Here is a 27195-nt window from a genome sequence, read left to right as displayed (position 1 = left end):
ACAGCCATTTACAGACAACATAAGATATGTCCCTTTTAATTGCCAGAAACCCAATTCACTTCTATTTAATTTTAAAATAAGAAAGCAATGACCTTTAAATGTGTCAAGTGTCCTTCATATAGAGCCAACTGAGAAGTGAATCTTCTAGTTCCCATTTTACAGAAGATTAAACAAAGCCAGAGAACAGGGTCCTAAATATTATTATAAAATTTCATTGGCAGGGGTGCCTGGGTGGCTCAGTTGGTTAAGTGTCCCACTCTTGGTTTTAGCTCAAATCATGGTCTCAGAGTCCTGAAATCGAGCCTCATGTACTGCTCAGCTCCCTGCTCAGCAAGGAGTCAGTTGGAGATTCTCTCGTCCTCTGTCCCTCCCCCCACTCACACATACACTCTCTCCCTCTCTCAAATAAGATAAATAAATAAAATCTTTTAAAGCAATTTCATTGGCAGAAAGACCTAAGAGCAGCTGAATTCCCAATGTTTTACTTTTTTTTTGTCTTGAAAGCAAGACCTATGCCTTCTAAATGCTCAGAAAGACATCAAAATTGCTCCTAGCAAGTATGCTTAGGTGTTTATGGTTTCCTCCTCTCAGATGAAGGTTCAAAAAAAGTCCCTCCCTTAGGATAATGAGTGAAAAAGACTAGTAACAAAATCCAATATTCTGGAGACACTCGGACAGTTTCAATAACACCGCTATTCTCCTCAATCGCTCCACCCCTCTCATCAAATACTGAGTATAAAATAAGTCAAGATGGGCATGGGAATTGCTTGAAACCAAGATCCTCTTATGAGGTCTTTATCTCCAATGAACTTTGATCAATTCTGTGCAGGTAAATATTTAACAACCAGAACAACAAAAAAGCCCTGATTTGTAGCATTTCTCTAACCTGACTTCCATAGTGTAAAATACTCCCACCGTGGCCAATTTCAAGCTAAAATATGTTATATGATGTTAACGGGCTTGCAAAATTCCTGAAAATTCCTGGGCTAATACAAGCTCTAGTACAGCACTCCCCGTGATGCTCAATGAAAGATGAAGTACTCACACTTTATGAGTAAAGCAATTTACTCAACATAACACTTCCATGACAATGGAGGGATGGTAGCAAATGTCTGCCTTTGTTAGGGTATTTGCGGATATGAGAGAATGGCTAGCATCATAACATCTTGCTTAACGCTGGTGCCTGAATCATAAAGATCAAATGATTAGATCATCTTTTCTTTTAAAAATCATGAATAAATCATCAAAAAGTCAGTGCTGCCTCAGAAAATGTAAACTGAGGCCTCATGTTCTGATTTTCCTTCTTTTTCAGCACTGATGTACTAGTCTGTTGGGATAAGTAGAGGGCATTTTTAAAAAAGAAGGAAGAGATTTCAAAGAGCAAGCTCAATGAAAGGATAGCTAATCTAAAAATATTTTGTTTTAAAGAACATTACTGCAACTATCATCTAGAACTTATTGAAATAGTATTGATATAAACACCATCTACCATAAAGTCAGCTAGAGGATATTCTCAAATACCGTCTGGTCATCTGTGTAGTGCCTCTGCTTTGGAAAGAGACAAGTTCACCCTCACACCATATGGGACAGTAGGGAAGAGGTCATAGGCTTTAAAACTCAGCTTTTTCACTCACTAGCAATTTGATCCTGGGTTAGCCACTTAAATTCTCTAAACCTGAGTTTTCCCATCTGTATAATGGGGATAGAAATTGTTGCTACCTCACATGATGTTAGGATTAAATGAGATAACATACATAAAGCCTATAAAGTCATCTTGAAGTCGCAAGGTCATGGTCATGATGAAGACACAATATACCAATTCCTCAGCGTGGGCCTACACTAAGTAAAGCCTCAATGAAGAGTATTATCAAATCTGCTGGGGAAGAAAATCAAGTTCTCTCCATTTTAGTTGGGAGTATAGTTGGTCAGGAGTCCAGAAACAAGACACATTAAGGTAGTAAGTCACAACAGTACAGCTCTCTTGTAAGAAGCCTTTGTCATACAATGCTAAGGGGCAAAAGGCAAGAACCTTTGGGAAGTTCTATTTAATACTTATCTCTTCTTATTTCCCATACTGCAAATCATCTCTGAGAGACTGATTTCACTAGGTCAAATACTACATTCTATTACATAAAATACAATGAAAAATGTGATAAAGCCCTTAGCTTTGGAGAAAATTAAGTGAGAAACTATATTCTTCATGGTTAAAAAAAAAATAAGTTGCAGAATGAAATCCCCCTTAGAAGAGTTTGATGGCAACTCTCATCTAAAATTACTTGAAAGGATCTTCAGGTTTTTAAGGTATCCAAACCCAATATATTCATTGACTTCCTCAAAATACAAAGCACTTAGAATCAGATTCAATTGATCCCTGGTTTCCCTACCCATCCTCTACTCCATCTGCCCACTATCTGGGCAGAAGAACAAATCATATTTCTAGAAAATAACCTATTCAACTCCAAAAATAGAACTTGTTAAGGGGAATTATAGTGGAAAGTGGGGAGAACATATCCTTACTAATTATCTAACCCCATAAAAAGCTATTATTTTATTTCTTATAGTTCATAACTCATTTGCTTCACTCTCAACAGGTCAAACAATGTTTGTCTGATAGTTGTATAGCTCCTTTCTTATTGGACAGCTTTAGGGGATCTCTCTAAGAATACCTCTCTTACACTAAAAAGGAATTAAAAATCACTTCCAAAAGGTCCCTAGATACTGTCACTCTATTCAAGGGACCCTGAGATTCAAGGGACTGTATTCCTCAGGAATGCAACACATCCCGCCTGTCTCAAGGGAGCATCTACTCTCACTCCTAACCTGCAGGGATACAGAATCTGGCCTGACCTAGGACCATCAATGAAGTTTTTCCTTGACACTTTCCATCATCATGTGTAAAAGTATCTGCTACATGAAACAGAGTAACAAAGTTGGGATGGAAGGGAATCAATCAGGAGAAAAAGCTCATTTTCTTCTTCATTCTTCAAAGGTCTCATCTGGGAAGGAGACATGTTTACCTTCTTAGCCACCTAAAGAAACAGGTATCAGGCTTAAGCTTCTTCCCTCAACCTTGGAATATGCTACTTCCCTCCTAACTCTGTTCTCTGTTTCTAGTTCCTTTCCTTCTTATCCATTCTCCACCTGGCATCAGAGTGATCGTCATAAAATGAGAAGCTGTCCACCTCACAGTGCCCTTAGGTTTAATATCCAACTCCTCACATGAGTAGTCAGTCATGGCTGGCCTCCATCCTACTGCTACAGCTTCATCTTTGACCAAGTCCCCCTCATATGCATATGATTCTAACCAAACTGAGCTTTGTGTTGGTCCTGAAACTAGCCAAGCTCTCACATATGCTTTCACTTCTCATGCACCTCAAATATGTTATCCTTCTGACTCAGCTCAAAATCTGCCTGAGAAATATCTGCTGAGTACCTACCATGACCACTCCACACAGTCCAACAGCCATCCTCCCTGCTCACACAGCATGCTCCTTCTCCATTCTAGAAAAGCAAGGTTGATGCTGCATTGTCCATACTGGCTGATCCCCTGCCAACTTGTGATGTCAGACTGTATCACACCTGCAATCCCAGTGGCTCACTGAGTGCCTGATACACAGGAGTAACTGAGTTCCCATTAAAACTGAACAACACAATCACTGGAGAAGCATCAATCAATTAATGGGATTACTCAATCAATCCCCACTACCCAAACACAATGATAAGAGGATTCAAGCTGTTGACTTGTCCAGACTCATCAGGCCACTTCCCAGACCCCAATATTATACCTCCTTCTGAATACCATTTACCTTTACATTTCAAACTGTCTCATTTCTCTGTCATATGTTTTTACTGTCCCTCACACTTACTGGTAATTAGTACATCTGTGCCCACAGGTTGTAGCTGAAAAAGGTAGCATGAGTAATGGTCCGAATCCCAATGTCAGGAGAAAAAAAAGTAAAGGAATTTGAATCGTAAAGGTTTTTTTGCCACAAAATGGGGAAAGAGTAAGATGACCCAAAATAATTACAAATAAAAGCTCCTATCACAAAGAGACTGTCTAGTCATTATAAGAGTGGAAGAGAGTTTGGGTCAAGGAGGTAATAACGTAAAAATCATACTGATGATTCGTTGGTTCTATAAATGGCAAAGTTAAGATATTCCAAACTATTATGTTCTTAAATCTATACTATACTCTGGATAATAATTTACAATAGGCATAGAGATTAACAAGTTCTTTGTATTATTCCCACAAACCATTTTTCCTTTGGATAATAACTTTAAGATCATTTTAGTGCATGGGGAGCCCCTATGTAAAAAGGACTGGGCTAGGTTCTAGGGATTCAAAATCCACATAATTCTTACCATGCAGAATAAAGTCTAGGAGGAGATGTAGCTCTCTAGTTTTATCTAATAAATCTGATCATAGCAAGCTTTGATATCCTTGTATTGTCTCTTCTTATAAATCAAATCCTGCCCCCCAACCCCCACCAGTTACAGAATATTATGAAGTAGACCTATTTTGTAAATTGAGCAGAGTGTCTGAAAAACAACAGCCTTCAGTATTACTGAAAATCTCCTTACATTCTTTGAAATAGAAAGAAAAGAAAGAAAGAAAGAAAGAAAGAAAGAAAGAAAGAAAGAAAGAAAGAAAGAAAGGAATTGAAAGCTGTTATACAACTACCTCGGACTTAAAAATACTAATCCAGTGTCTGTTCTTTTCATTAATTTTATTATGAAATTTTCATTTCATTAATTAAACTTTCATTAATTTTATTATTACATCAGCATATATGTGACTCTGCTAAGAAGGAATGGAGAAAAAACTTTCAGGAAAATAGCTAGGGAGAGACCTCATTTGATTGATGTCTACCCAAGGCATGGACCCACATGACATATAGTAAGTTGCAGCAAAGTAAATTATCTTTTAGCTGAAAAGCAGTGTTTTTAAAACTACCTTGGTCTTAGCCACTTTGCTGCTTGCAAACTCGCAGAAGCCATCCAAAGCTCAACCCTCTGCTGGCCTATTAGCCAAAAGATGCCTAAAATGCCTTCTTCATTTGCTATTCTAAGTAGCCTGACACAATAGGACCAGTGGCCCATTACAGACTTTGGATGGTTCTTCTTTGAATGGTAGAAGTAGTGTCTGTGGTACATATTCACTGACATCTAACATGCAGGCATTTTAAAGGGTATTCAGGATAAAACAGACAGATTCTCTTCTTCCCCAAGAGTACTTTTTCCTTTAGATCACAAAACAGGAAATTAAAGTGCTCAACCAAAATCCTTGATAGGAAACATAAATCTCTAGAACATTTTAATGACATTAATATCTCCCAAATGCCTAAAAATATTTCTTTAAAATGAGTTAAGAGAAAATGGCATTCTCTTTCACAAGGCCCAAGCACTCAAAAGTCCTGAGAAATGACCTCCCTGATCCAGAAAATAATAAATTAAGAACTCAAGTGGCTTTTTATTTTTTCTTTTTCTCTTTCCAAGTGTTGCCTTCATCTATGGTGAATAAATTAAAAAGAGCTAACCCATCCAAAGCAACCACTTGGAGAGGTATTAACCATTTGCAGAAGTGGATTGATATGCTTGTGAAGATGAGTCACCTTATAGGATGCTGTCAAGCCTCTTTAGTCCCCCTAAGATGGAATCATGTTCCCATCCCTAAAACGTCTTGCATTTGTTATTTTGCATTCAGTGATATGGGTTTTCTGCCTCTGTTTCTGAAGAACACAGGGTTCAGCCCCCTCCCCAAAACCGATGCTGTCCAAGAGGTGTGACAGCTTGAAGGCCCTTAAAGAAAAGATACCAAGGGTTACACAGGCCATCTTTCAGTCCAAAGTGGTAATGGGAACAAGAACCTTCTCTACCTTGCAGGTCAGCTTTGGTCAACGCAACTTTGTTAGCAAAAGAATAGGAAAGGCGAAAACAATAACCAGAGGTTAGTAAGAGGTAGAGTAAACCAGGGTAACATTACAGAAATGAAAATAACAGTTGGCATAAACAACATCACTCAGACAGACAATTAAAATGCTCTATAGGTTCTCCAGAGACAGCACAAATGGGGGATGCACAGACCAGGACAGAGCAGGTCTCATTAGAGCCACATCAGCAGAGCAGGGGCAGAAAAACACCGGACTTGACAAAGCACAAGCAGTGGTAACAAGAGCCTTCCCACATCCACACAGCCAACCCCAAGGCATATGGTCCAGAAAAATGATTCTCCATGAGTCAGGATAGAAATCAAGAAATAAGGGTAATGTGTGGCCAGACTGAAAGACACATGTGCACAACCAGACCAAGCCCACAAAAATAGTTCTGAACACCTAGGAGTTAAGTATGGAAGAGGTGCTTGGGAACACTCCATGTAACCCCCTGCAAATGCCACCAGGGAATGTGGCACTGGACCTGGGCATGCGCATCAAGGTGATTTGAGAACTCCAAAGAGCTCAAATTTGTTTGATTTGTAAGAATATAGCCAAACCCAAATGGCTACGAGCTAAAAGGCACCAAGTCAATGTCCTTTTTATTGATTCATGCCAGTCTCAAAATGAAGCACGTGTGTTTCTCTCAGATGTTTACCATTTGCAATTGTGGAATCACATTTCCAGCCAATGCATGCCTTGGTCTCTACAGCAAAGCTGGTCTCAAGATAGAGGTATTTACCAGCTGAGAATAGAACCAGGCATTATTTCAAAATTCCTAGCCCAAACTGAGAGGCTGCAAGTCACAGCTAGATGTTGGCTAGATTGCCCAGAAATTGTTCTTAATTTCTGAACTATTATACTCTGCATAAAAATCAAAACATAGTTTGAGATATTTTTCTTTCTTAGTATAAACAATTAGGAGACAGAGTAGTGGATTAATGTGTTTTTAAAATAATTATTTGCCCTTGGCTATAATAGGGAAAGTAGTACATTTACTACTTAGGGATCTTGAAATATCATCATCAATGACTTTGACAAGAACATTGACTACAACCTGGCCTGAGTATCCCAGGTAGCGAGAACAGAACATATTTACCATCTCAAAGAGATGCAGCTCCTAGTTTTTAGTAACAAATCCTCATCCCCTACCTGTTTAATTTTCTATATATAGAAATGTTAAATCAGGAAGTATATTCTATTTCCTAGGATTTCCATGCTGCACAATACTCAAAGGCCTTTTTGAGGGTTCATGCTTTGTACAGAGATTCAGAATGAGAAGGACACCTGTTTGTAGTCTATGTTCATTTCCCTCCCCACCATCTACTTTAGCTTCATTTCCACAGTGCCCTAAAAGGCTCCCGGGATCTCTTATAAGGGCTTATTCACATGGTGTAAACTTCCAATGACAGTAATTTATGCCTTAACCCACTTTTTGGCCATTTTTCCTGGCCACTTAGGCTAATTATCCAAGTCATCTGTGTACAATAAACAAGGACCTTCTTCTCTCCTCACTCATCCTCCACTTCATCCCACCCAATGGGGCGGTCATAATGCTCCGTGGGTAATCATCGCAATTATCTCCATGGCAATAGAGTGCAGGGTTATTAGGCTCATGGGACTTGCCATAGATTCAGATGGTAGAAGCATCAAGTCACAATATCCGGTGCTGAACAATCACCCATAGTCAGAGGAAGGTCGGGCCCCACTGTAATGCATGTGATGAGTCACACCAAACTGCCCACAGAGATGGAGGTAGGGATGGGAACATTTTCCCCAATTTGATGGGTAATTTCCTTGTGCTAATGCTCTCACTGCTTCTCTTCAAGTTCTCTTAAGTGGACTCCATCATCCCCCCCTTATACTCGAGACCCTTTAATCTACTCTTCTAAAAGTTAGTTTAGACTTCCTTTTAATCCAATACAGCAGTTTTTTCTCCTTACACCCCAATTTTTTGTACTCTCTAGAATTCTGCTTCAGGAACAGTAGGCCACAGACACATGTAGCTACTGAGCACTTGAAAGATATATATAGTCTGACTTGAGATGTGATACAAATATAAAATACAAACTCAGTTTTGAAGGCTCAATGTGAAAAAAGATTGTAAAATGTTTTATTAATAATTTGATATCATTGCATGTTGAAATGATAATATTTAGGATATACTGGATTAAGTTCAATAAAAACATAAAATAAAAACTTCACCTGTTACTTTATATCTTTTTTACATGTAGCTAGTTTACTAGGAAATTGAAAATTACGTATGTGACTCACATTATATTTCTATCAAGCAACATTGCTATAGAGTTAAATGGATGATTCCTATTAACTTGTAAATCTGAAGAACCGATGGCATGATAAGAATATTTAACATCTGAAGAGTACCTTATGCTTTTTAATGTGTGCTTTTATGTTTTAACTCAATATGATTAATTATTGAAAGATAACTGGAACTTCTGTCATTCCACAATCTTTGAAACTAAGGTATTCAACTTAATTCCCAAATGTTACATTTATCTCAGCGTTGTCCTTAATGCCTGAAAGAAGTAAGAGCAAGCCAAGGAGACAAAAATTCTTGATTTGAATGACACCGCATTTTCAGGAGAAGAAAGCCACGTGACTACTTTAAGTGCATGGCCCTGTCCTCTCATGTACCAAGACCATAACTTGCTCACTGGATATAAGAGATATTCCTGGCTACAGGAAAACTGGAATGGGTTATGGGAACAACCAGTCTTATTAACTAGTCCACATGGGAAGCTGACTCTTGGGCAAAGGGAAATGACTTCCATACTGCAAATCAGCTTGTGAAGCTGACAGGAAGACTTTATAAAAATGTGGCAACTGGGGCAGCCTGAGTGGCTCAGCAGTTTAGTGCCGCCTTCAGCCCAGGGCATGATCCTGGAGTCCCACGTCGGGCTCCCTGCATGGAGCCTGCTTCTCTCTCTGCCTGTGTGTGTGTATGTGTGTGTATATGTGTGTGTGATGAATAAATAAATAAAATCTTTAAAAAAAATGTGGCAACTGAACCCAGGTTAAAGCTGGTTAAGAAGAAGAGCAATACACAAAGTTAAATACTTAGGAGATGAGTGAACAGGTTTGATGCAGTAAATAAATCACTGAGATAGAAAAAAATGTAACACATATATTGCACATAGGACCATGAAGCTCAACCAGACAAAAGAATACATAGACCCTGCTGACTAGTCAGACATTTTCGACTTTCGAATTAGGTAAGGGGCACCTTTTTGGTCTACCCAAGGCCTTTGGGGAAGTCTGAAAAATGTTCAATGCTGCCTTCTGCTGGTTAAACTAGAATGTTTTTGTTGTAAAAAAGTGGACTCTGGAAGACCTGTAAAATTCCATTAATATCTTAAGAGATAGTAGATGATCTGCAGAAACAGGCTGAGCATGGTTTGTTGTGCTGCACTGATGGGCATGCGATGTTATTAGATGTCTCACATGAGATACTATTTGTAAATGATAATCTTACTGTTTATTGAGTACCTACTATGCATGTACCAGGCATTTTACATATAGCTCTGATTCAGATATCTTACCTTCCAAGGCAAGTTTTATTGCCCCACTTTGCATTTGAGGATGATAGAGCTCAGAGAGGTTAAATAACCTGCCAAATGTCACACGTGAACAAGAGTTACTACCTGGATCTAAATCCAAGTCTTTCTAGCAGCAACACTCATGCTGTTCTATGACATCACACTAACGAACTGCCTAAGAATGCCTGACATCTAGCAAGTACTCAATAAATGTTAGTTCCCTTCCTTCATCATGGCATTCTGACATCATTTTCCTACCTTCTGCTCAGTTTGCATTAAATGATACAGTAGTTATTAGAAACATTTTGTTAATGGTGACACCCATATAAAAGTCTCTGGTATACCTCCCTAATGTATAAAAATATAAATAAAAACACTTATTGCCCTTTCAGTCATGCTGGAAGCAAAGGTACAAGTCAGGAAGAGTCTGATGTCAATGCCATGGAAGGTTCTCTCCTGTCAAGTATGTGACACAGGGAAGACATCTGCCAGCATACATTCCCAGAGTCTGTGGCCCATGTCTTGACCTACTGAGCCAGGGACAGGAGGACACCAATGATGATGCAATATCAGATGGCAAATAGGAGAGAGGACTGGTAAACCAAGTAAGGAGACATGGGCAGAGGCAGCAAAGAGGTTTGGTGCTTGCGACGAGGCTGTAGCTTAAAAAGAGAAAAGGTTGTACCTTCACAGCCACGCTCGATCTGTCCACTCCGATGGAGGGCATCGTTGATGAGGTCTGGCAGGCGCCCATTCAAATCTACTGAGGCCAGACAGCCCTGAAAGCCATCCCGGGAAGCCACCAACTTTGGAAGGTTGCTGTACATGCCTTGGGCCAGACCTGCCATGTAGAGATCACCTGGAAAGAAAAGCAAGTAGCAAAAGCAAATGTGAGTAAAGAGTACTGAAACCATGTCAATGAGAGCCAATGCGCATTAGACTACTTCTTAGGTAATGGTGGTAGAGCTGGGGGGGAGGGGAATAGCGTAAACAACTAACTGCCAGAGTTTCTACAGTGTAGAAAGAAGTAACTCACATTGCTTATGTCATTCATTTTCTATATGCCATCTCACAAATTTCAATCACCATATTCAGTCCATGAGGTAGGTATTGTTCCCATTTTATGATGAAGTAAAGATTAACAAGATTTTCAGCAAAACAACCATTTACTGACTGCTTTTTATGTGCTTGTTACCAATAATAGGCTGAAGATTTTATAGACATTATACCATCAAAACTCATAACGGCTCATAAAGGTAGTAACAATTATTGTCCTCATTTTGCAAAAAAGTATACAGAAGCTGAACAAGGCTAAGAGATTTTACCAAAGTCACCCAGGCAGTAAGTGATTCAGCTGAGATTCCAAAACCTATACCATTTCCTCTGTTAAAAGACACCTCCCCATTTTGATATTTATCACCTCATGCTCAGCCCCCACATGCCTGAGGTTTACAGAGAAAATGAACCATCCTTTGAGGAGTGGTTTAAGTAAAAACCACATTTTGGTATAATTTAATGTTGTTAAAATAGAATATGCATAATGTATCAAAAATGCATGGCACTTCTAACCTGTAGTTTGCCTCTGCAAATAGCCTTTTGATTATAAGAAATTCTCTAAAGGCACCTGGGTGGCTCAGTCGGTTAAAAGTCCGACTCTTGGTTTCAGTTCGTGATCAGGGTCATGATCTCAGAGTCACAATCTCAAGGTCATGAGATTGAGCATGGTGCCAGACTCCATGTTCATCAGGGAGTCTGCTTGACGGTCTCTCTCTCTGCTCTCCCCTCACTTACACATTTCTCTCTAAGATAAATAAATAAATCTTTCAAAAAAAAAGAAATGCTCTAAAAAGGTTAAACGTCTTTACAAGGTTTACCTTTCAAATCCAGATTTTTGGCACCATTGATAACTTGGGTGACGACTTTAGTGTCCACTTTCAAGCTATGGGTGTTACTGTTGTCTCGGGTGATGACGACGTTGTGCCACTGGTTGTCATTCAGGGGGCGATCACTGTTGCCTTTGATCACGTTGGGACCATTCCCAAGGTCAAATACGTAGTGTATATACCTGTGAGAAATATAAACCACTTCATAAGTTGAGAGTCCCTAAAATGGTTTAATGGCAACATGTATATAATGGGCACTGAGGGCTTCACATCCCCCATGCAAACCTGGCATCATGGAGGAATATTTAAAGCTTCACTTAATATCATAAGAAGAATCACAGCCTATTCTATCAGACCTCACTTTTATTCCACACTGACAAGGTTTACTTCTTTAACATCATCTAAAAATCCAAAGCCACAAAGTAGTATAGGCAGTACACCTCAAAACACTAGGGGGTGGTATTTAAATTCAGTCAATCGTGAATCTGTGTTTTGAGTTTTGTTCTTTTGTTTTTGTTTTGACTATTTTCCAACACATGGTAGTGAAATACCTTGCAAAAAGAACAGCTTTCCATATATGGGCTAATGGCAATATGCTGAAAATATCTATATTTCATTTCCTCCTATAGATGCGGTGGTTGCAGAGAGCACTGCCCAAGAGCACTGCATATAGGATATATACCCTATATCCTCCTTTTGCAAAAATAAGCTTTTTTCCTAGAGGTTTAAAGGACCGTATTTCATGGTAAAAAGTCTGATAGTATTGAGTTAGTGGAAGATCTTTAAATTAATGAATTTCTCTTCCTACTGGCCCTAACCATTCCATAGCTTTTTTTTTTTTTTTTAAGATTTTATTTATTTATTCATGAGAGACACACAGAGAGAGGCAGAGACACAGACAGAGAGAGAAGCAGGCTCCCTGCAGGAAGTCTGATGCGGGTCTCGATCCTGGGACTCCAGGATCATGCCCTGGACAGAAGGCAGGTACTCAACTGCTGAGCCACCTAAGCATCCCACCATAGCTTATTTTTAATCAGTGATGATCAGAGTATATATTGGGTCTAGAGAGTGGGAGCAGAAATGGATACTTTTATTTCATGTCCATATTTTATGTAGGGCTTGAGCTTAGATACCTGACATAAACCATGTGATCTCTTCCACTTACCCCTTGACCAGTTCGACTGCAATGAAGTCATTGCCATCACCACTATTGAAGAGAATGAAGCCATCTGCTGAGGTGGTCTTGAACTGGAAGAAGAGGTGCATGGACGTGTAGGCCTGAAGAGTGGCCAGGCTCAGGTAACTGCTCTTGGTCTTGAAGGTGACAGGGTCAGCAATAATGTTCCTCAGTCCAAAACGAGCCTTCAACTCACAGTAATCAATGTCGCCATTTTTGCACAGGTCTATGTAGAGCAGGCCGTTGAACATGAGGCTCTGCAAGTGGCCAATGAAACTGGATGGGACAACGGAGATGTAACGTTTCTCAGTCATGATTCCAGTTTCGATATTGTGGAATTCCAAGCGGGTATGGTCCCCCACCATCGTACCTATGAACATCACAGATGAGATACAAACAAGTCATCATGTTTTTTCACAGCATCTTTACTATATCTTTTAGGTTGCCACACAAAATATTCTGTTCCAGAAAACAAGATATTCAATATAGTATACAGCCAGGTGACCTCAGTGAGAGAGCTGATTCCTGGCCCAGGCTGAATTATATGCCTTGTAGCTCATGCTCTCATGCAGCTGCTCAGAATGTTCCATCATATACAGGAAAATGTGAGAGCACAGATAGCTCAAGTTAAAAGATAAAATGATTTGTTTTCTCCATTCAGGAAATAATTGGATACAAACGCATAAAGAAAAGTCTTTATTGCCTAAAACCTGGTAAAGATACAACAAACAAGCATTAGGCATTCACTACCAAATATTTCTTGATGTAATAATTCACCACGTAGTACTTGTGGAAAGATTGTATTGTAGAACACGTGTTAATTTTTTCTGATCAGCAACTACTGCTTTTTCTGATTACACCTCTAATTTCCCCCTTTGGGAAGCTACCCTCCACACCTCACCTTAAAACCATCTGGGCTGGATGAAGCTGACCCTAACCCAGCTCTTAAAGTAATCAGCCTACTCAAGCTGGACCACTCAATATATTTTATCCTCCTAGCCATACAGCACGGTCTATGGACTAACAAGGTGGTCTGCAAACTCTAGCATACCTCTGAATCATATGGAGGGCTTCTTAATATACAGTTCCCTGGGCTCCAGCCTCAGAGTTTATCATTCAAAAGTCTAGAGTGTGGCCTAAGAATATACATTTCTAAGAAATTCCAAGGTGATGCTTATGCAGCTAGTCTAGAGACCACCCTTAGAGCCAAGGGATTAGCAGCAACATAAACTGGAGTATTCAGTAGTTATTGGGTAATTAAGTCTAGTAATATTCAGCTCCAGGGCTTTTGCTAGAACACCTAAGAGGCATTCTTTGTAAACAAGGCTTTTTGAAGAGATAAGAAGAAAGCCCAGAGCTGCTGGAGGTCATGTGATACCCAGAGAGCTTGGGGTTGCCTGACCAGACAGCCAACCCAGAAAGCCAACCACAAAATGAAGAGAAACAGTTTCTCTAGGATGATGCCTTTTGAAAGTCTGGATTTGACAGCCAAAGCCAGACTTTTAAAAACTATATGACATAGGTTCCCTTTTCTGCTTCAAGCATTTAAGTTGGGTGTCTGACATTTGCAACTAAAAGATCTCCAGCTGATACAAATAAACTAGTAGACCTTTCATTACCTGGCTTACATAGAAGAAGTGAGTGACTGGGGCAGGGGTAATGAAGGGGGCTTGAAAGAAATACAAAAGTGGGAAATGGGAATGGGAAAAAAAAAAGCGAATGGAAATTTTAATTACAAAGTCAAGGAACACAGCATTAGGTGGCTCCTCCAACATTTATATAGACAAATCACCAAAATTTAACATTGCTTCCAATGGTGAAGGAAGAGGGGAAAAAGTCCCTCCTCCTGCCTTCTCTTGCCCTTACCCTCCACATTGAAGAAACTCCACTAGCAAGACACTCCTAGCATTTCTTTACTCCCTCTGTTACAGCCTTTCAGAGGAAAAGGAGCAACATAATCCAGAAGATTAAAGAAAATCTACAGGGAAACTGTATTTCCATAGCTCAGCCCCTGCACTTCCAATTTCCCCCAGGGAAGCAAGGTGCCTTCAAGAAACACCCAGTGTACCCCACACGCCCACAGTATTGGTGTTAGAGGAACGAACAAGCCTTGCTTCAATGGAGATGCCTACCAAAGTCCTGAATTGGTTAGCATTCAAGTGGGCAATTCCAATTCTGAAATTCGGTAGATGTTAAGCACATTTTTCAGTATCAGTGTTACCATGAACAAAAATGATGCTTGACTTTTACCAGCCTTGCATTTGTTTTTCCTCTATTGGTGGAGAAATCATGTAGCAGGAAAAAAGAGAGAGAGAGTGAGAGAGGAAGGAATTACATTTTCTCAGATCCCTTACACTTCAGTATCTGGGAGATTCAATCAGATCTCACCTTCAGATGCTCAGTATTAATGCCCTCTCATTGGGAGCACACTCAGAACTGATGTGGAGAACTGTTTATAAGCACAAAAGTCAGATTTACATTTTATGAGCTTCTATGTGGTGTTTTGACAACTAGTGACAAATCATTCTCTTAATATAAGCAGAAACAAAATAATGGTGTTGGTTAACTTAAATATAAAATTGTAATAGAACAAAAATCTGCTAACAACTGAATAACTAGGAGAACTGTATAAAAGTATCGAAACTGAGTATTGAAAATCGGACTGATCATGAAAACAAAAACTAGCATAACCTAAATTCACATGCTCAAGAACAATGAAGTGACTGAAATAAATATCCGTAGTCCATTTGGTTATAGCTGTTCATACTGGGCTGAGGCTGGAGCTGGAGAATGATTGGTTGGGGGTGGGGAGCGGAAATCAGAGCCAATCATCATGGGACACAGGAACTAAATCATGATGATGCTGGAAGCCATGCTAATTCTTATTTTAAAAAAGAAGGAGGAGGAGGAGAAAGAAAAGTAAAAGGGGGAAAGGATGGGGGATGAGATCAGCAAGGAGAACTAAGAAGTGATAAGGGGGTGATCCCTGGTGAAGATTAGATTTCCAAAGGAAACCTGAAGAGACTATTTTAAAGTCAACAAGGAGCTTTCAGAAAAATTATAAATAAATTGGCCTCCAGAGTTGAGGGGTTAGGAAATTCTGCTCACTAGAAAATGAATTTCATGAAGCAAGAAAATCATGTACAGTGCTGTACATTGAGGAGAGATTGAAGAAAGAGAAGAGAAAATAAATTAACAATGGAATTTGAGAGCATAGCCCGTGGACACAGACTGATTTAAGGTTTTAGAATGAGTCACAGAGCCTCAACTAGAAGTTGGGGCGGGGCTGGGGCAGCAACACAGGGCCAAATTAGAAAAGGAACTACTTCACCAGGTACAAAAGGAACTCACTGGCTGTGGATGGAGGTTCCCAAAAGAGCATGCTATAGCCTGGAGAGAGCATTAAAGAGGTTACTTAAAGTTTGAACCTTGTGCCAAACTAAGCAAATATATGTGTGTGTGTATAATTATATTAAAAATATATAATTAATATAATATTAATATATATTAATCTGTGCATCATCTAATCAATATTAGTAACTGGGGATCTTGCCACCCATCTCCCCTAAATGCTGTCTGTAGACTAAAACTCCTTTCCATTCAAGGGGCAAATATATACCTACTTCATAGAAATCGCTTTTGATTTTCAGAGGGAAGAGGAATAATTTGGGAGAGAGATGATAAAAAAAAAAAAAAAAGCTGAAATGACTACTGAATGTTCTTTATGTTCCAGGCCCTGTGCTAGGCACTTCAGAGCCACCACCAAACATCATTATCAAAATAAATAGGTATCATTATCTTGCTTTAGCGAGAAGGACACTTAGCTTAGAGAGGTTAAGTAATCTGATCAGAGTTCATACAGGTACTGAGTGGTAAGCACTCTAATTGAACCCAGCTGTACTCAGTTCCAAAGCCCACATCTTCTCTTGAACACTACAGAATGGAGAAAAAGCTTGATTTACTCCTTACATTATTGTGGGGGGAATTTAAATGGCGAAATTTCCACATACTAAATTGCTGTGAAGGGTTCACACTCCTTCGCAGTGGCCAAGCACCGGCACGTCATTCCACCTAATTCACCCATAATATATCCAACACCCTCCCTAGAACAGCCGTGTTGCCTGGACTCCTATTCACACATTCACTTCCATATTTCACTGACGGTCAGCAGTTTACACACCAGAGTGATAAAGTCTGTGGAGAACAGAAATCTATAGAAAATCTGTCCAAGTTCAAACTGTAACTTCCTACCAGGCATATACTGGACAAGCATACAGGCTCTGAGGTTGCACTGGCTGGGAAGGTAACTGGTATGTGCCTCAGTTTCCCATCTGTGAAATAGGTATGAAGTTTTCAGGATTAGATGTTATCAGTTCCTAAAAACTACTTAGAACAGTGACTAGTGCTTAAATTGTTAGCTGTTAATTATGTATCATTCTTTGTTTCCTTTCTCTGAAATGTGTTAACAATTTCCTGTACTTTGGTTGTCACTCTTTTACTAGAACACAATCTTTTTCTTAAGTAGAAACCACTTCTCACCTCTTCTGTATGTCCTGTGATGTTTAGCAGAGGGGCCTGAGCACAGCAAGCGTCCCTCACATCTGAGGAAGGATTTGCTTTAGAATCAGAATTTGGATCATCGCCATTTCTACATATAAAGTTCCTAGTCAACACTAAACGCTCAGCAAAGAAATGAGAAAGACTTAGAGGAGGCAGCTTGACCTTCCTGGGCTCCCAGACATGGGGAGAGAAGAAAATGAAGGCTTATCAAGTCTCAGTAAAGGATACACATTTTGCTCACCATCTTCAGCTCCACCACTTGCATATCCTTTTCTCCACAATGCCAAACTTTTTTAAAAGTATATGCTATAAACTGTTCTAGTAACAGTAATAATAATAAATGTTCTGGAGCCAAATTAACTAGGTAAACACTTCACATGTAATTACTGATGATTAGCAATGTGTATTAGCGTGGTAAAGGCTCCTAGTAAGTCTTGCAATAAAGAAATCCACTTCATTTTGTTTAACCTAACATTTCCCCATTCTATTTCATCATGTTTTTGTTGTTGTTGTTGTTGTTGTTGTTGTTGTTGTTAATGTGAGGAATAGATTTTCCTTGGAAAATGACTTTTTACAGCTTGGTGCTATGTTTGCTGTATAGGGTAAGTCATAGAGAAAGAAGTCAACACGAACCAGAGGAGTCAAAAGAGGGATGAATCTCTGTACTAGCAAGAAGCTCTGGGTGGAGTGGGTGGTTCATGGAGCATTAGATCCTAATCCTGAGTAGCATAACCCAAGTGAAGTATTCTTTTAATTTATTCTTGATAATAGAAATCCAGCTCAGTCAATCAATCCATCAATCGTTACTGTCAACTGAACTTAATACTTTTCCAGGAATACACTGTGTTACAATAAATGAAAACCACCAGGCTAAGCAATATTTCTTCCCTTGCTTTTGATTTCTTATGAGTGTGACCTATTCTTTGCATCATTTCTACAAACTAGCTGAAAACTTGACACCCTAGGGGACCTTAAACAGCATGAAAGGGATTACTAAATAAGCCAATAAGACACTACTTAATAACCTGAGGACTGTGTGGTATTTTAGTTTCATTGCCTGATTTTATGACTTCTGTGAGCTAAAATTAAAATTCCCAAACCCATTATCACTGTAAGAAGCAATCCAAGGTTGTAGCTCATAAGCAAAATAGCTCTTTTCTTCTCCCAGATTTCTTTATCCTTATGGCTGCTCTTTTCCATCAGCAGTAAAGTAGGGGATAAGGTTGAAAATGAAAGAGCTTCATTAATTTCAAATATCAAATTACTGAATGACTGGGGCCGTCCTCGGTATAGTCCTGCTTTTTTAATTATTAGTGGTTAAGAGAAAGCGCACTTTCTAATTACCTTTAGTCTAAAGTTTCTATAAAAGAATAATGGCCAAGGGAGGCAATGCACATTACTGTATCCTCAGTTCTGCAGTTCTTTATGACTACAGCTTTCAGGGCATGCCATTTCCTGAGAAAAATAAAAAGGGTTTCGTGGTCCAGAGAGATTGGGGTGAGGGCACCATCTAGTGGCTACCGCTCAAATCACCGGAATAGCATCACTGGGCTGCAGGGCTCTGCCCAGAGGAGCTAGCAAAGCGATTTGCGACTTGTCACTGCGGCTGTGCAGGCTCCAGCGTGCATTAACAGCCTACGGGGATTTATTGAATAATTAATTCAGGATAGCTGTGGGTTCTAAACCATGTAACTATCTTTACAGCTCTTTGCTTACATCTGTTACCTAAAGCTATGTTACCCTTCAGGCATGTAGAACAGTAACCTTACCTCCCGCCGATGAAGGTGTCTATATACATACAACTGGAGGGTTTGGGGTACTTATACTTAAGGCTCTGTTTGACTTCATTTTTAAGGAGAGAGGGGTGAGTGTTGTAGTCTACACTAAAGAGGATTCCTCACGTCACTCTAATGCATTCCATTGTATTTTTCCCATATCGTAATACAAATCATTTTCTTAGGATGGATTGTGAAGTCCAGCAAGTAGCCTGATTTGGTGATGTCACACCAACATGAATTTGGGGCTTAATTACATAGCTCCTTCTAAGTGTCATGTCCTCTTAGGTAAAATGACAATAACACTTTTCTTGCAAGGCAATGGGGAATTGCAGATTTAAGGAGCTGATACATGTAAGGTGACTATCTCAGTATCTAATGCCTACTAGGCACTGGATAGGTGCCTCCTGCTCTTCCTCTCTCCATAGACTCTCCTTATCTCCCTTCTCTCTCTCTCTCTCTCTAACACACACACACACACACACACACACTCCTACCTGCACACATATATACATGGCTTGCTATAATTCCAGACTCCAGAATTATAGAGGTTCAGACTCATTTATAGAAAATTAAATTACAGAACCCTAAACTGCAGAAACCTTAAGCTAGACAGGGCTTTAGCAGTAATAGAATTTAAGTTTAAGAATGAGGAAATGATGAAAAATGTTTATCATTATCTGTCCCAATGATAAAAAGTATTTAAGTTCCAATGACTGTATGAAATCCCAGGGATCCTAACTCTAACTTGACTGTCTTATTCATAGAAGAATCTAGAGATAGTTTATGTCACGGACTTCAAATGACAAGGACCTGAAATGGTAAGTGACTATTCCAACATCTGGCAGAGAATTAACATCAGGACCCAGGTTTCCCGACACCAACCATGTTCTACATCATACTCCATGCTGCCTCCATGTTTTTCTCTCCCATATGGACAAGAGTTCTACATAACAGATGTGCACTGCTCTGGAAAGTTAGAGAGTACAGACTTATTTGGCAACAACATGGAAGATGCCCTCTCTCTTCCACCCTAGACCTCATTAAATTAACCCTCAAATTCTGGCTAAAGGCCTTCATAAGCCACTCCTGCTTTCTCCAACCCAAAATGATCATTTTCTCTTCTGACAATGACAATGTTACCCACCCAGTTAGAATCTCATTACATACTTTTTCTCTTATGTCAAATGCCTGGGTCCTATCTAACTGACTAAATTGGTTCATTATTTGAGGAAACAGATAATCTCTTATGCTTCCTTCTTATCTTCCTCATCCTTAGGACACTGCTGATATGTAACAGGGTCTCACTGAAATAGTTATTGCTTGTGTGAAGTTTTGAACATTCTTTTATGTACATATAGATACATTAATTTACACATTGTCCTCCTAGAATGTGAACTCCACCAAGCCAAGGACTGCTTATTTGTTCACCTCCATATTTTCAGCCTTCTAAAGCAGTGCTCAGTACAGGGTAGGTACTCAATAACAATTAAATAAATGATTAAATAAATGAATAATTATTCAGCCCTTCTAAGTAGCCTTTAGTGATGTAAGTACTTACTTTTACCTGTAATGTTCTGAATTTCTGGTTTATCCATCTCCTTCCCCTAGAGAGTGAGTCATTTATTGAGGGAAGAAATTGGCAGTTGGGAAGATGATTGATAAGTGATTTTTGAATAAATTAATAATAAAAGAGCTACAGAGCTCTACATCTACTCTCCAGACACATATTCTATGCCTAAGGAGAGAGACTCATCAACATACAGTGACAGTAATGGGTAAGTTCTATAATACAGATCAATTAAAAGGATTATGAAAATACAGAGGAAGACCTTCTTAGCCTTACCTGAGCTTGTCAAGAGAGAACATGTCACATGACTTCTGTTAAACAAAATAGAATGTGTTAAAAAAAAAAAAAAAAAAAAAAAAAAAACTTTGTTCACTGAATGGCCAAGAGGGCTATGAGAGCAAAAAGAGACAAATTTCCCCATGTAGAGCTGTACTCACCCTCAGCCACATCATCATCCACAGTTAACTTAAGGCTTTTTCCTCTGCGCACCACCCGGACAGTGTGCCATTCATTGTCATTGAGCTTCTGCCCCGCATACAGGGTCTCAGGTCCTTTGCCTAAGGACGATGATAAGTGCCGAAGTTAGAATCAATTCTGAAAGTAGTGATTATGGTATCAGAACTGTCAAAGCCACACTGGTGCATATAACCCAGCAGCATTCAATGAATCATACGTGCACCCCTCCACCAAAGCCCATCCCAGTTTTACTGATGCAACAGGATATTCCACAAGTGTCCTCAAATGCAAAAGTCTCAACTCAAATGGACATTGGCAAAACAGTGAAAGAAATAAGTACCCTCCTTTGTCTACAGATATAAAATTCTAATATGCCAAGGGCAGTAAGTGAACATTTATAAGAAATAGTAGTCAGTTGTCATTTTGTTTCCCAAAGTCATAGATTTTAGATGAATTTCTTCAAGATATAAGAAATTCATCGTATATTTTTAGAATCATTTGGTCATTTAGGCATAATACACCAGTCTGACTTTCATAGAGTATCCATCAATTGGATGAGAAAAGAGTTCTGTAATATATAGACTTAACTTGATATTGCCATTAACCCACAGTTCTACCAGAATTCAGCAACCACAGAAATCACAACAGTAACCACCACAATAATAATGTTGAGGTCTAAACCCCACGATACGTAATGCTCCTGAAGGGAATGTGAGAGGACCCAGACTTCTCTCATTGTTCATCATTCTCCAAAAAGATCTAAAGATCTAAAAAATGAAATAATGTAAAATTCCAAAATTGAACTCTTAATTTTAAGTCAAAAGAATGTTCAGGAGAAAGTACCACCAGATAAAGGAATAAAACAAGCTGTCTCAAAAGATCTATGATCAAGATGCTCAAGAGGATGTCCAAGTGCACCATGCACCAAGAAAAAATCAGGTTCAACAAGGAATTCTAGTATTTAGGGGCAAAAGCTAGCAAGATAAACACTGAGGCATTGAAAGAATTTGGTTAGTAATGGGGGGAAAATGTCATGTTTTGCTCACCATTGAACTGAGATGTAACTTTATAAGACAAAGAAGATTGTATTGAACAAGAAAATTAGACCAAGTTCACTCTCTCTATGGGAACAGCTAAGTGTGTGCAGAAAGACTCCATTAAGTCTTCCTGGATTAGTCAATCGCTATGTAGAAAGCCCTATCTCTGGAAATGACTTGGGAAAAAAAAGATGAAATGTGTATCTGACCAATACATCCCTATGATATTATGCATCTGAAATATTCCGCAATACACTTGGATCTAACATATGGAAGCACAGGGCCAAGTACACAGTAGGTGCTTTAATGAGCACTAGCCAAACAACTGATGTCTACACAGGTATTTATTTCTTTAGAAACAATCAACTAAGATCAAAACATTTTTATTTAGGTAATTTTGAAAGCTTTATTATATAGCTTTCATTGGCCATTCCACCCCCTCCTCTATCTCTAAGACTCCAAAACAATATTTTATATTGTTTAGGGAAGAAAATTAAAAAAATGGCATCACAGGTAAATATCTTTTGAACTAGGTAATTTTAAACTGTACACTTTAATTTTGAGTTATTAGTATTGCAATTAAATGCTGGTTATAACAGTAATGATGGGGCACCTGGGTGGCTTAGTTAGTTAAAAATCCAACTCTCAATTTTGGCTCAGGTCACAATCTCAGGGTCCTGGATCAAGCCTCATTATGCTCTGCACTCAGGGCACTCAGCAAGGAGTCTGCTTCAGAACTTTCTCTCTCCCTCACCACCCCGCCAAATAATTAAATAAATATTTAAGAAAAATAATGATAGCTTTAAAAAAATGACAGCAGTTGAAGTTTGGGGGAATTTCCTTCTTAAAAAATAAAGACTTCCAAAGTAAAATGATTTCTTTTAATTAAAATGTATACAATTGGTAATTGGCTTTTGGTTTTTGGTTTTTTTCAGAATGTACCTATATCCCTAGTGCAATGCAACTTCATAAGGTTCTAAGAATTCCATGAAAAAACTTAAAATGGACCAACTGTACCCAAAAATTGGGTATGAGGCCATGAGATCAATGAATCTTAGGAGAAAAAATTCTATGATAAACCATTTTATATTCAATTTTAACTGTTCTTTGGGAGTATGCATCTTAATATTATTTAAAGCATATACATTATAATAGGATTTTTCCTACATTTCACCTAATTAGATACCATTGTTCATTATCTCATTAAATTCAGGTCTAAGATTGATATAACAGTCGCCTTTACAAGAGCAAACTGTGCAGGCATTGAGAGAAAATGGGCCACATCATGTGGGTGCTTTGAAGCAAGAACAGATGTTCTCAGAAGAAACAAATCTGCCTTTGTTTTTTTTGTGTGTGTTCTTATCCTCTTTATTCTACATGCAAATGCTTCAATAAGAAAGAGGAAAGTAAAGATAGACGTAGAAAATATTGGCTATGGAGGCATAACTGTTACAAAGATAGGCTATTTAAACATCTATAGGTGGCATCTGTTCTTTAGGCAGTGTTTGCACATCACTTAATTTTTACGACTGGGGACAAAATAAGAGGGAAAAATACACAAACACAGTCACAGTTTAGCAAGACAGCCACATTACTGTCATATTAGTCATTATGATATAAAACAAGCTTTGCAATCAGCACAGTGTTTTAAATGCTGCTGATATTTTACAGGTACTTAGAATTTTTTGTGTCCTTGTAATGCCCACTTTGGTCAAATTCAAACAAAAACAGTTACATGTCCTTTTGACTCTAAAACTTTAGGATGCGATGGTCTGTGACCAAACCTGTGAAAAAAGATCTGAAAGCCCTGGTGCCCTTCTGCTCGGCTACAGTTGCTGTCTCCAACCCCAATCATTCTCATTACTTTGACAGTAGAAAAAAAAAAAATCCATACCCATCTCATTAAAATGGTAGAGAAATGAGTATTATTCAATATTCATTTTTAGGCAATAAATAAAGAAATCCCAGTGAGCTTCTGAAAAACTCTCAGCCTCCAAAAGTGGAGAGTCAATGGCATTTATCTTTAATCAAGCCAAAAGGTCAATGCATCCTACCAGAGAGAAAGTGATGTTTAAACTCAGCTAGAAATGTGGCAAACAGAGTAAGGACAAATCTAATTTGTAGCCTAAGCGTACAACGGGATTGATAAGTGATACAAGATGTAGACACAAGCCGAAAGTTAAAACATACAAATTGTTAGATTTTCAAAGAAGGAGGATTCAGTCTAGTGAAGACTTCCCTGGCAGATTCCAGCACAAAACCAGTGAAGTAGCATCAGTGAAACAAAGAATGTAAAGATAAGGATCAGATAAGGAGGAGACACTTCTTTTTTAAATTGGAATTTAAAATGGAACTAATGGGAATTTAATTTAAAAAAAATAAAAAAAAAACATCAAAGCCATTAATTTCCTACATTGTCCTTTTCTTTTTGTAGCTAGGAGAAATGTGATCTATGATTAGGTACATACTGGATGTATGTAATAGATACATGTTTCCTTTTATAGTTTAAGTAGTAAATATTGATCATAAAAAAAAGAAATCAACATTTGATTCCTTTTAGGCTGCTTAGATCATCATTGTTTGATCTAAATACAGGAAACTAATAACTTATCTGACACCCTATAGCTGATTTTCCCAAGTAATGACCTCTGTAACTCTGAGTAAAGAAGCAAAATCACAGTTGAAGATTTCCAGGATATAGTAGTCTGTAGAAGTGTAGTGTTCAAGTGTTTATTATCATAGGAAAAAGAGCCTTTAATGAATCCTTTGGGCAATACCACCCAAATTCCTACTCCTGACCTAGTCTCACTGCAAACTCATTTAGCAGCGCCTGACCAAAGATGACCTTATTTTCTGATTAATGTGGATAGAGAATGAGGCATCACAAATGAAAAATACAAGATTATTTTCTTGACCTATCCTACAGTAACCCTGTGGAAGGCCTATTTCCTTAAGAAGCTAGAACTAATAGTAAATCAAAGTGAAAAGTTAGGAGAAAATTATTCTTTGAGAGAGAAATCATTACTGTATTGCTTGGAGAAAGATGACATTCAGATATTAACAGACTGTTCCCTTTGGGGAGGACAGGGATTCGGAGAGCGTGTGAGGGAAAAAAAAAAAATCTGCATTTCGGTATTTACTAAAGGTGCACACCTTCATAAGGTGGACTTTGGATCCTGATTATTTTGAACCTCTTTAGTTTTTTCTCTTTATTTTTTGTCCTTGCTTTTTGATAGCTGTTCATAGTACATGAATTTGGTATTCCCCCCAGGAGCAAAATAAAGAGCACAACTACAAGACACCCCTGATACATATTAGTGTGTCAATAAATTTCTAAAACCTTCCCAAACCAACTAAACCAAACGGTTTTGCTCATACACAGGGAGTAGAAATTCCTTCCATCTGCCACAAAGTATTGTCTCCAAAAGTGGGTGGGTAAAAGCCTGGAAACTTACTTTGCTTGGGGTCAAGGGTCAGGAATTAAGGGCACAACACCTATACCATAATCACTTTGCTCTACCCAAACATCTTTCTATTTGTGCAAGAAAGAGAAAGAAACAATAACTTGATTTCTCTTGGAACTATGTTTCACATGAATCCAAATTTCTATAATGCTTCAAAAATATGAAATTCACTCCCTTAGCAAATGGCATGTGATTATACATCTAAATGGTATGATAAATACTCAAAATGACTGGCTGTGTTAGGCTTAAAGAACACCAAAATACTTAAAAAGAGAAAACTTACCTTCATTTCCACCGCACCCTAGGTTAGGCCAGCTGGGCTATGAGAAATATTTTACTAAGATGATAGTACCATGTATTATTTATCAATCTTCCTCCCCCAAGAGAGCAGGTTAGGTAAGTAAAGGCAGGGGTGAGTAGGGGAGAGAGAGACACAGGAAAGAAGCATCTAATTTTCTGTCTAAAACAATTTCAGGTTCTGGTTGTCTTCTTCAGGTTGATATTCAACAGAGAATAAGAGGTGTTTTGTTTTTATAAACTCATTTTTTTTCTGAAAGCATTCATTTTCTTTGAAAAAAAATTTAAATCATTTACTTACAGAGGCAGTTTGGTGAAACACCTCAAATAGGTGCTTCCATTCTCACTAGAGTCCTCAAGTCTTAGAAAGGGCTGTCACTTCCAACAATAGACATGAACGTAGGAAGTTTTCTGGAAGTCTTCCGTTAAGAAGTCCCCCAGTGAGGTGTGTGAGAAAGACGAGTGACCCACTTATCCAATCTGAGCACTTGCATCTTCCTAGAGACCCTGCTTGTAGCTAAAACCCACCAAAAACACCACCAATAATTACTGGGCTTGAGTAAATAAATGGACCATTGAGCCTCCCCCATACAACATACTTAACTATGGGTTGCCATCCTTTGGCTCATCCTCCACTCTGCTGCTAACCTCTGTTAGTGTATCACAGAGACTATCTATTCATACACTGAACAAATATTAACTGAGCACCAACATGGGATCAGACAACATTCCAGGGTGGAGGATGAAGTAAGGAGGAATTAAGACAGACAAGGTCTCCCTGTCTGGTTCTAGCCTGGTTAGGAGAGGTGGTGGGGAGGAGGAAGGATAATACTCAAACCAAAGACCTTGAGATAATTTCTGATGGGTTTGAATCCTATGAAGAAAATGAAACAGGGTAATATGATGAAAAGTAATTTGGGTGGAGAGTGGGGATAAAGGGTGGGCTACTCTATAGCGAGTCTCGGAAAGGCCTGTGTGAGGTGACCTCTTTCTCCACTCTTGCTCTGATTACCTGGTTGAATAGAGAGCTCTTAAGTGAGGAGGTCAGAGCAGGCTTTTCTGTGGACGTGCATTGAGAAGGAGCCAAACATGTAAACATCTGAAGCAATGGGAACAGCAAGAGCAGAAGCTGAGAATACAGTTGGCATGTTAGAGGAACAATGATATAATAATAATAAGAAGAAAAAACACCCTATTATGGCCAGAGCTTGTGCCCAAGGAAGAGAGTGTGGTGGGAAAGAAGGTGGAAGAGTAAGCAGAGGCCAGATCACAAGAAGACCTAAAGGACGTGGTACAGAACCTGAAGGCTGTTCTAAATACATCTGGTTGCCACTGGGAGGTTTCAGGCAAGAGGATCCTATGATTTAACTTAAGTTTTAAAAATCATTCTGGCTTTTATGTGTGCACTGGACCCAAAAAGGCCAGTAATGGGAATAAGGAGATCTTGGGGAAGCTGCTAAAGGAAGGAAATGAAGGTGACTTGGTCTAG

At 38.8% G+C, this 27195-nt stretch overlaps 1 protein-coding gene and 1 long non-coding RNA gene across 26 annotated transcripts in view; one reads left to right on the top strand and one right to left on the bottom strand.

Moving 5' to 3' along the window:
• NRXN3 (neurexin 3) overlaps nt 1-27195 on the bottom strand; it is a 1529630-nt gene that overhangs the window by 782077 nt on the left and 720358 nt on the right. For all 20 annotated transcript variants that reach the window (XM_072839524.1, XM_072839530.1, XM_072839517.1 and 17 more), the window contains 4 exons: nt 20890-21009; nt 12536-12917; nt 11362-11552; nt 10173-10346 (listed from right to left, as the gene is read on the bottom strand). In XM_072839524.1, the coding sequence (XP_072695625.1) occupies nt 10173-10346; nt 11362-11552; nt 12536-12917; nt 20890-21009 (867 nt within the window). The remainder of the gene's footprint in view (nt 1-10172; nt 10347-11361; nt 11553-12535; nt 12918-20889; nt 21010-27195) is intronic.
• Nucleotides 7546-24337, top strand: LOC140640322 (uncharacterized). Of its 6 annotated transcripts, XR_012036986.1 has the most exons (8): nt 7546-7685; nt 9880-10377; nt 12547-12669; nt 12772-12895; nt 19650-19703; nt 20273-20353; nt 20494-20660; nt 23159-24337. It is a non-coding gene; the product is annotated as an uncharacterized lncRNA (long non-coding RNA). The 6 variants fall into 6 exon arrangements; XR_012036988.1 differs by lacking the exon at nt 19650-19703; XR_012036990.1 differs by lacking the exons at nt 19650-19703; nt 20273-20353; nt 20494-20660; nt 23159-24337 and adding an exon at nt 17117-19643.

The sequence above is a fragment of the Canis lupus genome, chromosome 9 (assembly GCF_048164855.1).
Source record: "Canis lupus baileyi chromosome 9, mCanLup2.hap1, whole genome shotgun sequence".
Taxonomy (NCBI): domain Eukaryota; kingdom Metazoa; phylum Chordata; class Mammalia; order Carnivora; family Canidae; genus Canis; species Canis lupus.
The sequence above is the reverse complement of the archived record's forward strand: the minus strand, read 5'-3'. Positions and strand labels throughout refer to the sequence as shown.